We start from the raw sequence: 12,056 nt of genomic DNA on the forward strand, positions 1-12,056 counted from the left end.
CCGCTGCTGAAACTGACCAGCGGCTGACTACAGGAAGCCCGAGGCAGAGTTGCTCTGCCCCGGGCTTCCTGGAATCAGCTGCTGATCAGTTTCAGCAGCAGCTGACTTGGGGACGCCTGGGGTTCTTAAGTTGAATCTGTATGTAAGTCGGAACTGGTGTTCAGATTCAGCCGCTGTTGAAACTGATCAGTTTCAGCAGCGGCTGAATCTGGATGCCAGTTCCGACTTACATACAGATTCAACTTAAGAACAAACCTACAGTCCCTATCTTGTACGTAACCCGGGGACTGCCTGTATTTGGGAAACGCCGATCTAGGTGATTGCCCTACAGCCAGGAGCTTCTGTCTGCACCAATAATTCTGCACAATGTCCGATGCACAGATTCTACAGTGGGGAGGCACCATTGTGATCATGTATTGTACAGGAGGGCAGATTACAGGCCAGAACTGTCCCATTAAAATCCCTAGAGCAGAAATTTCAGGGAAAAAACATCCCGTCGTCCATTTAAAAAAATGGACCAGGATGGAGAATCCACCATGGCCCTTGGTAAGTTCCAATGGTTCGTTGCCCTCATCGTTAAAAATGTACACCTTATTTCCAGCCTGAATTTGTCTAGCTTCAGCTTCCAGCGATGGGATTGTGTTGTTGGTGAGATGAGAGTGAAGGAATGACAGGCAGTCGGGTTAAAAAAATCACCTTTTTCAAGTCACTTTTTTCATGGAAGAGATGGATAAACTTCTCTAGAGCTACACTATGGAAGCACTTATAGAATCATGGTGCGCCTAGCTAGGAGATGAAGAATCCTGGTGAAAAAGTTAACCAGTTACAGGCTATGTTTAATCGGTTAACCCTGGAGTAGCTCCCTACCCATGTTGGGCTGCAGCAGGCCCAGCCAGCCTGGAGCAGCTCCTCACCCGTGGTGCCGTGGTTGGGGACTGCCACGCTGCGAGTTGCTCCAGCCAGGCCGGGCTGAGTCTGCTATGCCGCAAGTGCGGGGACTGCTCTGGCCAGGCTGGGCCGCCGGTTACCAGGCAAGCATGCCAGTAAGGCTAATGCTTAGTGGCTAACTGGTTAACCCATTACATTCCTACACCTAGTGCAGCAGTTCCTGATCTAAAAAGGGCAGGTGTTACATCTCCTAAAGCAGCTCAGTGGACTGATGCTACAGCTGTCCTCCGAGAGGAGAGTTCTGTGACGTGTGGTACAATTCTTCCCAAATACCCACATTCCACTGTCTTATTGCTGTCCATCTGTCTTGGGTGCTTCCATGGCCCTGTGACTGCAGTGTCATCATCTTTCCTAGTATTTACCTACCCAACAATGCTGTGAGTCAGGGCAGCACTGATTGCAACAGTTAGCAGGTGGGCAGCTGAGGCGCAGAATTAAGTGCCTTGCTTGAAGTCACACGGGAAATCGGCAGCAGAGCAAAGACTCAAATCTGGGTGTCTCAGGATCCATGTTCGTGCCCTGACTGCGCATACAGTGCTACTGAGGCACGCTTCGAATGGGTGCAATTTGAAACTCTAGCTTCCATTCTGTGACTTTCTCCTTTCTGTCTGAACTAGAAGACGTTCAAAAAGGAAAGTTTCACACCCTGGTTCTTGTGCTCTCTGCAGGCAGTGTTTGGGGTGCAGACATGTCTTGCTGTTAACGTGCCCTACCTCTGGGGTGCCAGAGCTGGGCTGGAGGCAATGCGTGTAGAACAAATTGGAGTCTCTGCCCCACAATCTTCCATCGGCAAGCAGGGAAACAGACTGGGAGAAGTGTGGGGATAGGTGGTTCATAAGCTGGCTGCAGCCTGGAATCAGAACAGGTGGATTGTCAGGATCTATTTCTGGGGGAGGGTGCCTGGCAGACAGAGCCACCTCCCAGTTATTACTAAGTGTAAGGAGTGGCAAGAAGGAGTGTTACAAGAATCTAAGGCGTGGGAGGAGATTGGGAAAGAAGTGTAGGCTGGGGGTGTGGCCGGGTAGAGTCCTGGAGGTGAGGGTGCGTGTTGAGTACCTGCCGTGGAAGGAGAGCAGGCGCTGCAGTGACAGGACCGAACAAGCCAGGAGACATGATTGGAAGGAGAGGTGGTCTCAGCGCTAGAGCTTTGAAGGCGCTGCAGGAGGGGGGTGCAGGAATCCAGGTGAGGGGCTGCCAGGTACGGTCCAGGACTCTGCCGAGGGGAGGGACAGGCTGTAAAGGATTTGGTCAGAGTCTAGCACTTCGGGCAAGGTTTTCAAAATGCTTTCCGGGGCTGGGTACATGCCCCACCTCAGGAACAGGGCAAATGATGCAGAAAGGAGAAATGATTTATGGAAGGTCTTGTCTTGGGCAGGGGGAAGGGAGACGCGAGGATGGTATCATGCTAAGTGCTGAATGAACAAATGCAGAACAAAATGATAGTCTTTTTTTCCCTACTGCTGCAGTGCGCTGCCTCTGTAAGGAGGGTGCCCTTGTAAGATGGAGCCACAGGTGTAAAGTCGCAAGCTGTGACTAGAGAAGTGGAAAGGAAATTCAGGAGCTGTGTCTCCACTATTTAATTTGAGGGAGCTGCTGCACGTTGGTAGGAGAGTTTGGGAAGGCAGGGGGATACTGCAGAAGATTGTTTTAACTTCATCCCTGAAACCAAACTGCACATGATTTATTATTTGTATTTTGTTTTTATTAACAAAAACATCTTAATGGGACTGTCACCTTCTCTTCAAACAGTCAGGGGATCTTGTTTTCCCTATTATCGGAGCAAGCAGCATCTCCTATTTAACGTGCTACTGAAAGAGATTGGAGATGAGATGGTCTGTCCCATTCATAAACAATTAAGAGGCGTCTTCATTTTGTTTCCAGTGTGCAAACTTTACAGATGTCCTGCATTTGGCACCTTTAAGTGGACAGGCAATTTTTCCTGTCATTTGTGGGGATTTTTCCAGAGGGGATGTTTGTGTTGCAAACTCACAAAAACTGACAGGAGTGACCCCGGAGAATGTTGAGTCTGAAACAGCTTAGTCTAGACTTCGTGTTGGTGCCACTTGAAAAGGGATTGAACTGATTCTTCGATATATTAGATATCTATTTTGGCCTAAGATCCTCTCTGAAGACCAGGGACTGTCAGTGCACGTTAGCAGGGTCCTCCCCGGACACTTAGAACATGGCGGAAGGTTAGCGTGGGGTAGACTGACACTCTGCGTTGTCGCGAAGGAAATGTTTGTGTAAACAAGACCAGGTTTGCGCTGTGGCGGTGATGCCCCGATGTTGCTCAGCATGGTTCTATCTTTGTGTCTAGTGAGGCGCTCGTGGTCCGGGAGTAGTATCGTAAGCTGGTAGGAGGGAAAGTGAGGAAAGGATGATGGGGAAGAATCTGAGTTTGCAGCCTGACACACTGGCTATTTATTAGTCAGCTGACTGGCCTTGTCTATCCAAGGCCTGGACTCTGATGCAAGAGGCCCTTTCCAGTCCTAAGGTCCTTTAGGCAGTGAAACAAGGACTTCCCTTGGGCTGCGTGTAGTTCCTCCCTTAAAGAAAAAAATTACGGGAGGGAAGCTGAGAGGTTCATCTGCTGCTATCTGTCATGGTGTAGGTAGTTTTTCCAGTTCTTCTTCCCTTCATTTTTGCATGAGCAGCTAAACGAGCCACTTCCCAGTGTGAAATGAGTAGGAGTGGCCCTCTTCTGTGCCAGGTTGGTGGATGTTGGAACTGATGGAGCGGAGCGAGTTTGGGGAACCCTGTTCTATGTAGTACCTGGCCGCACCAGTAAAGCTGCTGATGCTGAATGTTCTCTTCTGGGAATAAGAGCCAGCTCTTCAGTGGAGCTGGGTGTCGTCTGGCTCCAGGTGGTCTTTCTCGAGGAGTGACTTGCACTAGAACTGTGTCATGACAGGGACTTTGTCGATTTCCTCTTTCTTGCTTTGATTAGCTGACCCGGGGCCAAGGCGTGTGAATCTCAAAGCTGCTTCAGTCCTTGGCCTCCAGACAGCAGGGCTTACAATATAAAACTTTAACCAACATGTCCAGTGCATGGTCCTGCAGATACACCATATCCCACCCAGAATTCTCTAGGTACTGTGGCCTTACCATATTGGAGTTAGAGGGTCTGTCGTCTTAGGACTCCAGCTAACTGGTTCTGATCTGCTCCTTCGTAGGCAAAGCCTGTCTATGGCGGTTGGCTGCTGCTGGCACCAGAAGGGACGGACTTTGACAACCCTGTGCACCGTTCCCGGGTAAGGAAAGCAAAAAATCTCTCTCTCCAGTCTAGCTGTCAAGGCAAATCGACCTGGGGGGCTTGGGGTGGATCATGGGATGGGGGAGGTGAGCAGGTGGACTGGAAATGCTGGGAGGGGTTCTGAGAGGTTGGCTGCTCCTTCGGTGTCCAAGTTCCTCTCTCCCATATGTTCCAGTCCCGTTGCAAGTGTCCTGCTTTGCTATGAGTTACATTGGCCAATGCTCGATGTCCCACGGCAATCAGGCAGAAGGGCAAAGGCCCCTGTGGGTGCTGTCGATAGTAAATGGAATAGATGCCTGTTGGTGGGAGAGATCCAGCAGTGAAGGGGTTAAAAGACCCCCTCCCATCTCTAGAATCTGAATGGTGTAGGCTGTTCTGCTGGTGGCCAGCGGACGCTGACTTCCTTCCTGCCCACTGCAGGGTTGTCATGAGCGCGGACCTGAGAGCGCTTCTCTGGGTAGCTGGTCCTTGTTGCTTGTGCGATGCACAGAAGCATGGGTGGGATGGTCTCCGAGGCTACGTTCATGACGACCTGGTACGATCAATGACCAGAGGCGTTGGGTTCAAGCTGCAGAACCTGGATCCCAATTTTAGAAGCCTCCTGCTGCAGCTTGGTTGCTGGGAACCCATCAATAATGATCCCTTTAGGCAGCATTGTCAACCACAGGGCAGCGCAATGCCAAGTCAGTCACCGGCCCCAAGGGGCACTCGGCCTACAGGCAAATGGTGCAGGTGTGGTAGCAAATGGCAGTGCCAAACCATTAGACTGCCTAACAGTGTTCCCTCTAAGCTGCCTGGCAGCACAGATTCACAGGAGATTCATTAGCCCCACCCAGTCAGAGGCTCAGGGCTCCATGCATGGAGCTCACTGACTGGATGGGACTGATGAATCGCCTGTGAAGCTGGGCTGCTGCACGGCTTAGAGGGAACACGGCCACCTAGGCTTCCTGTAAACATCTGGGGTCTTGGCAGATGTTGGCTGGAGTAGGTGGCTTGTGCTTGCCTCTGCCTTCCCAGCCTGGAGACCCGGGGGCGTTCTAATGATGCCGGTCAGTGGGCTAACTGGGGTTGGTCAGGCATCCCAAGTGACTTTAAGAACTAGCTTAGTATGGCCCAGAGACAGCCCAAGTGAGATTCTCCAGCTGTGTGAAGGCTGGGGATCCGGGGCTGAGACAGCCCCATGCCTCATCCTTGCTGGAGCACAGGAGATGTGAGATTATAATGGGGGGAGGCGGAGTGGAGGGGGCTGCCTGGGATCTGCAAGCTGAGAATGGCCAGGTGGGGAGAGTCCTCCAGTATGTGTCTGGATCCTAGGCACACTGCATTCCCCCCTAATGCTACAGGCATAGGACATTCTTGAATGAATGCAAGGGAGGGGGGTGTGGGGGCTGAAAGGCAGATTGGCTGGGATGATGCACCTAGGCAGAGTGGAAGCTGGTGGCAGGTTTCCTAGGCAAAGAGTTCTGCTAGGGGAGAGAATCACGTTTCTGGTCTAAGGGGCCCGGGTTTGCCTCAAGCTCTAGTTTTCCGGCCCAGCGGCGGGGAGTTCTAGCCTCCGCTCTCTGTACATCCACCTGGTACCAACACGTGCTCCTCGAGTCTATGCCACCGCTTATCCTTCCCAGCCACTTCCTGTGTTATCTGAGACGCGGCTGACCTAACTCAGGATCTGGCTGCAAATAACGCAGCACTGCTTTGGATGCCCATGTAAGGAAGTCAGACAGTAAATCAGCTTTAGAAAACTCAGACTGGTGTGAGCGCGGGCCTCCCACGGAGCCCTGGCAGGTCACCCGACGGGGAGCCAGGATTTCCAGAGTTGCTGCTGTCCATCTCCCTCCCCCTGTTTTAAAGATACACTGCCATCCCGGTCAGTGCCAAAAGGCAACGCGCACCAAGGTGTGCGGGGCAGCTCTGCAGGGTGGGCAGCTCCCTTCGCCTGGTGTGCAGGCCTGAGGGGGTGTTGGTTCTAACATGGCCTCCACATCTCCAACTGGATTTCTTTGACGTCCAGGGTGGTGCGAGAATTGCCCAAGTGCTAGGCCGGAGCGCAGTGACCCATGGTATCCGTGCTTTGGCTTCTCCTTCCCTGGGAAACCCCATGCTGGTTGGAGTTGCAGCCCACGCTGGATCGTTTCTGCTGCTGATTCGTAGCCGTCTGCAGAGCCTTCTGGGGGTGCAGTGGCATGATGAGGTTGCGGGGCTGTGCTGTGCGGCTGAGCTCTCTGCAGGCCGAGGGATCCAATGGCCGGACCTAGGGGAGGAAGCAAACTCTGCCTGTAGCAGCTCTCTGGCAAAGGAGCTCTGTTGACCAGTGTCTTCTCTTCCAGAAATGGCAGCGCCGGTTCTTCATCCTCTATGAACATGGCCTCCTGCGCTACGCCCTGGACGAGATGGTAAGCAGCGCCTCCTGGAGGCGGACGTCCCCTGCTCCCTGCCCAGACGGAGGGCTGGAAATGGGCTCTCCCGGCCTGCCCTGTGGTGGGTGTGAGAGGCCCGGGGCGGATGGCGTGAAGCAGGGTTTTGCTGGAGTGTTGTATAGCTTGACAAGCAGCCCTGTGCCAGGAATCCCAGGGATCTGAGGAGCTAAGTGGCTGGGCTGGGCTTTGGTGGGGTCGCTAGTGCCCCCTCCTGGGGACTCTGTTTTGGGGACCCTGCATCAGCCTGTGTGGGGCCGGGGGTGGCGGAAAGGAGCCCCTGAGCTTCGACCGGCGGCGGTGTGTGTTGAAGGGGAAGCGTGGGAGGAGGCTGAGCGCTTGCCTCAGGTTCTCACGAGGGGGTGGGAAACGGAGGGCACGTCTTGCGCTCCCGCCCCCCTCCGTGGTCCCAAGTGTTGGGGGAGACGTGGGAAATGTGCAGCGCTTGCTCTCCAGCCGGCGGGAGGGGAATGGGTGCACCGCAGGAGGCCTATACTGGGGCAACGTTGGCTCCGTTCCAAGGACCCTTCCTGTTCCGAGAGTCTCTTGGTTTCCTTGCCGGGTGGGTTCGGAGGGTTGCGGCTCCGGAGGATTGAGCCCTTCTGAAGCAGAGCTGGGGTGTCTTCCTGCTTCTCTTCTCTTCCCGGGCCCTGAATTCCCATGACGTGGGCAGCAAGGCTCCGTTCTGCGTGAAAACCCTCTCCCCTCTCTCCAGGCTGCCGATCTGGGTCCTTTGCCTGGCTCCAGCATGATTGGCTGTGGCTTTTATCCTCCTGAGTGTTGTGTTTTGTGTCTCCCAGTGCTGGGCTTAGCGCTTTCCTGCTCCGAGGGAGAGGTGTGCTGGCGTGGATCTGTGCACGCACACGGGATGGGAAAGGGCTGTGCAAAGGCATGCATGTTGGGGCGGCGTGTGCAAGTGCGAGCATGTCGTGGGGCAGGGTCTAGGGGAGTGTGCATGAGGCTCAGTCACACTGTAGGTGTCTGGGGCGGAGGGCACCTTTTAGCTTCCCAACGCTCCCCTGCCCTGGGGTAGAGTGGGCTGGGTGATGTGTGGTTACACAATGGCGTGTACCCAGAGGAGCCAAAGGTGGCGGATCCATGCTCGGAGCTTCTGCATGCTGGGCTCTCTCCTGAATCGCTCCTTGGCGGCAGCTCCCAGCTGGAGCAATTGCTCTGAGCTGGCGGCGTTCCCCTGCCTTTCTGGGGGATGGTCCTGGCATTGCATTCTCTGCAGTTGCATCACCCCCGCACCCCATGGAGAGAGGTCCTTGACTGGCTTCCCTGCCAATCCCCCCTTCATTCCATGCAGGATATCCCCTGGGCAGTTATTTGCAAGAGCGTGAACCTGTATGTGAAAACAAAGGACACAATTTGCCCCCTCCCCCTCTCCCCTTTATTTTTATTTCTTCCTCTGAGGGTTGATCCAAGTCTCCTAAATAATTTATGTGGCTCAGGCAGAAGCAGCGGAGCCTTACAACACGTTTTTAGTATCTCGGCAACTTGGCTCCTCGTGGGGGTAATATTTCAGGGGGATTCAAAAGGAAGGCTGCGCTCAGCCGGCTTATAGGCAGGAGACCCAGATCCTAGGAGGGCCAAGATGGAAGGGTTAGTGAGATGCCAGGAAAACTTCTGCCTGCTTAGTGGCTCCACTGTCCTGTTCCGAAGGTCTTTAAAAGCTGAATCAAGGCTGGCTTGTTTCCATCGGCCCTGTATATTTGTGGTCAATGGGCAGGTGATGCTGGGTGGTGGCATGGCCCAGTGGTTATGGCACAAGGGGTGTATTCTCTGAATTCCTCACTATTGCTGGGGCTCGAGAGCTCATGTAGGGCTCAGGGTAGCATATGCTCGTCTCCTGGGAGAAAGATGCAGCCCCACGCTCTCTAGGATGCTTGGGATGAGTCCGCATAACTGAGGCTTTGTCTTTATTAAGGTGTCAACCTCCAGGCTACGTCTGCACTGCAGGCTGTTCTTGCGCAAAAGCTTGCGGCGCGTCTACACTGCACGCGCATTCTTGCGCAAGAAAATTTACAGTAAAGTGTTGGAACAGAGGGCTTCTTGCGCAAGAGTTATTCCTCTCCCCATGATGAATCGGCCCTCTCGTGCAAGAAGGCAGTGTGGATGGGCAACAGGTTAAACTGGCTAAAATGGCCATCCGCTTTCTTGTGCAAGAGAGCATCCGCACTGCCATGGAAGCTCTTGCACAAAAGCACATGGCAGTGTGGACGCGCTATTGCTCAAGACCTTTTGCGCAAGAACTCTTGGGCAAAACCATTCTTGCGCAAAAAGCCTGCAATGTAGATGTAGCCCCAGTGTTAATTGTGCAGGTGCAAACGTGGTTTACACTGGTTCGGTATAACTTGCACCTGTGCAGCTTACTCCAATTTGTACCAGTGCATGCCCTGGTTTATACAGTGCAGTGCGTTTTTACTAAGTGTGCCTCTGCCTTAAGTTCTCTGCCAGGATATCAAATCTTGTTCAGTCAGTTAACAGGTTAAACTTGTTTCCAGCCTTGTGTGAGGCCCCTGACCCCCAGCCACCATAGGTTGGGAGCTGGCAGTCCTGTGGGCTCCTCCCGAGTAGTGGTTAATTGTTAACCATTTACCCATTCACATCCCTAGTCCTCTGTAGCTGAGGCCTGAATGAGAGTCCTTATCTGTGGAAGGAACTGGCTGCCTAGTCAGGGCAGTAGGTTGCAACCTCAGGGCTGGTGTGACCCGCTCAGAGGTCACCCAACTGGTCAGGAGCACAACTGCAGACTCCCAGCTCTGTGCCCTGTCCTGGGCCACGCTGCCTCTTGCACTTTTGCAGGAGGAGGGTAGGTCTGAGCCCTGGTGTGTTGGTGCTGAAGGGGGGGGATGTGCTGTTGCAGGCTGGAAGTGCTAATGGCCCAGGACGCTCTATACTGCAGGGGAACGGTGCTTGATGAAATATGAAGGGCGAACAGGTCAGACCGCAATTCTCTAGGCACCTCCTGGGCTGGTGAGGCTTAAAGGGAAATGGCTGAAAAGCAAATGACTAGAAAGCGAAGGAAATGCATGGAAATGCGTGTAGGAAATGCCTGTGTCTAGGGGTCAGGTGGATCAGTCTGTACAGACCCAAAACAGCTTCTCACATGCAAGTGGCTGGTTGGCTTTACTGCTCTCTGCCATCTCTAAAACCTCCTTTGTGCAGGAGCAGAGTATGTAGCTGAGGATGTGGTAGAGGCGAAGGAGCCAGCTTGGTGGGTACTCCAGCTTAGGGATGCAAACAGGTAACCAGTCACTGGGTGAGCATCACAGGTCAGTTAACCGGTTAAATGTATAGTTTAACTGATTAACATTTTAAACAGGATGTTAGGGCCCTACTCCAGATCCTGCTCTGATTCAGCCCAAAGTCCCTTATAAGTAACCGATGCTACCTAATGGAATTTGTCTCGGACCCTAAATCTTGCAGAACATGTGATGTCTCTTCTCTCGGGGGGCAGTCTCCAAGTTTGTGAAAGATTTCCTTCGCCTTCAGATATTGGGAACATAAGAACGGCCAACTGGGTCAGACCAAAGGTCCCTCTAGCCCAGTGTCCTGTCTGCCGACAGCGGCCAATACCAAATGCCCCTGAGGGAGTGAACAGAAACAGGTAATCAAGTGATCCCTCTCCCATCCTCCATTCCCAGCCCCTGACAAAATGCATCTCAGGAACTAGGACCAGCAATGCTAGGACTCTTGGGGTCTGTTTCCAACTCTTTTGGGTGACCTTGGACAAGACCCTGTCCTGGTGCCTCAGTTTCCCCATCTGCAGATGGAGCTATTCTTTTGTGTGGGGCACCATGGCTGAAAAGTGCTACAGTTTTCTCATGCTGAGTGTTCACATCTTTCTTGTTGGCCTCAGCGTGATGCAGGTGAAGTCTGGGTGCAATGTTTCCCCCTATCGTGTCTGGGGGCTCGGCCTTCAGGTTCATAGAATCATAGAACCATAGAGCTGGAAGAGACCTCAGAAGGTCATCAAGTCCAGCCCCCTGCTCTAGGCAGGACCAATCCCAACTAAATCAACACCTCTAGGGATGGAGACTCCACTACTTCCCTAGGTAACCCATTCCAGTGCTTCACCACCCTCCTAGTGAAATAGTTTTTCCTAATATCCAACCTGGACCTCTCCCACCACAACTTGAGACCATTGCTCCTTGTTCTGCCATCTAGACTTTGCAGCAGGAGCACCACCATTGGGACATCATCAGACCTTTCCCTGCTGGCCACAGAAGTGTGAAGGGTCACAAGCAGGTGTCCCAACGAGCTGTGGGAAGTTGGTGCCCTGCGGTCTGAGCGTGCGGGCTGAGTGCTACTGCCAAATGGGAAGGAGGTGGTATAGCAAGGGAAACATCGCTTACCTTGGGGTATGAGCAGTCCAGGCCACAATGCTGGGGCCTGTAACGAACTCTTCCTGGCATATGCAGAGGGCTTTATTCCTCAAGGCTCTCAGCTGCCGTGCCACAGGGAGAGGGCACCCTGCATTCGGGGTGTCTTGCCCCAGAATGTGCGGTGTAACGTTCCAAACCCATTGAGGTCAGCAGATGGAAGCAGTTGCCTCTCCCCTTCTGCCTCCCGCTGCCCAGGCTGGTTCAGAGCCCACCCTGCAGTTTAGTCTGCCTGTTGTGCCAAAATACACCTCCCCCGCTCCTAGCTTTTCCCAAAGAGCTGTCCCTCTGTGCCCTGGTGCCTGGCGGGCATTTGGAGTGACTTAATGGTAGCTCCTGGGCAAGAGCCTGGGGTTGGCAGCCCAGTGATCACCACTTGGCCTGGTCTGCCCGTGACTCCTGGGCACAGCTGTAAGGGAGGGAGCCATGGGGCAAAGGCAGCTCTGCTGACTGGCTCTCTCCATCCGGCCTCCCAGCCTGCTGCACAGCAGCCCCTACAGTGAGATGGCACCTCTGCATGCACTGGCCTAGTGGGAGATCTCAGGGTGAGAAGGTGGTTTGGGGCTTGATTCACAGCCTGGCTGGGGAATATTTTTCAGGGAATTCAGAGCTTCCCTCTACTCGGTCTTGAGACAAAGGGTTATTTGTCTGGTACGCCAAGGACTGAAGGCAGGGAGGAGATGCAGGAGAAGGGAGTGAGCCATCTCCCTGTTCAGAGTTTGGAAAACCTCATGCTGAGCATCCTCTGTGTGACCCTGGGGGAGTTGTGTTTGCGGAACAGCCAGTCCCTGAACCTCTGGGATCCAACGCCAGATCTGTTAGTGCATGGATGCCGAGGAACAGGGGGACCCTGCCGCCCCTTCTCTTCCCACTCCACTCAAACCCACTTTGGCGGTGGTGTGTTCAGAGCTGGCCCATCCTGGAAGCTGTGGGGGCTCATGTGACCCTGGAGCCCTCGTTCCAGGGGCCGATGTATCCTCTGTGCAGCCGAGCTGGGTTATCAGGGAGTCAGTGTGCTGAGCTCTCGGTCTGGTTTTGTCTGTCTTGCGTGCT

The 12,056-nt window shown here is 53.7% G+C and overlaps 1 protein-coding gene across 10 annotated transcripts in view; it reads left to right on the plus strand.

Moving 5' to 3' along the window:
• The window catches only part of MPRIP (myosin phosphatase Rho interacting protein), a 191,260-nt gene that overhangs the window by 20,591 nt on the left and 158,613 nt on the right, over positions 1-12,056 (plus strand). For 8 of the 10 annotated variants that reach the window (XM_075899715.1, XM_075899718.1, XM_075899719.1 and 5 more), the window contains exons 2-3: positions 4,122-4,199; positions 6,529-6,594. In XM_075899715.1, the coding sequence (XP_075755830.1) occupies positions 4,122-4,199; positions 6,529-6,594 (144 nt within the window). Of the gene's footprint in view, positions 1-1,946; positions 2,147-4,121; positions 4,200-6,528; positions 6,595-12,056 lie in introns of those variants that run through there. The other 2 variants (XM_075899717.1, XM_075899720.1) reach the window with 2 other exon arrangements.

The sequence above is a fragment of the Pelodiscus sinensis genome, chromosome 16 (genome assembly GCF_049634645.1).
Source record: "Pelodiscus sinensis isolate JC-2024 chromosome 16, ASM4963464v1, whole genome shotgun sequence".
In the NCBI taxonomy this organism is placed as follows: Eukaryota; Metazoa; Chordata; order Testudines; family Trionychidae; genus Pelodiscus; species Pelodiscus sinensis.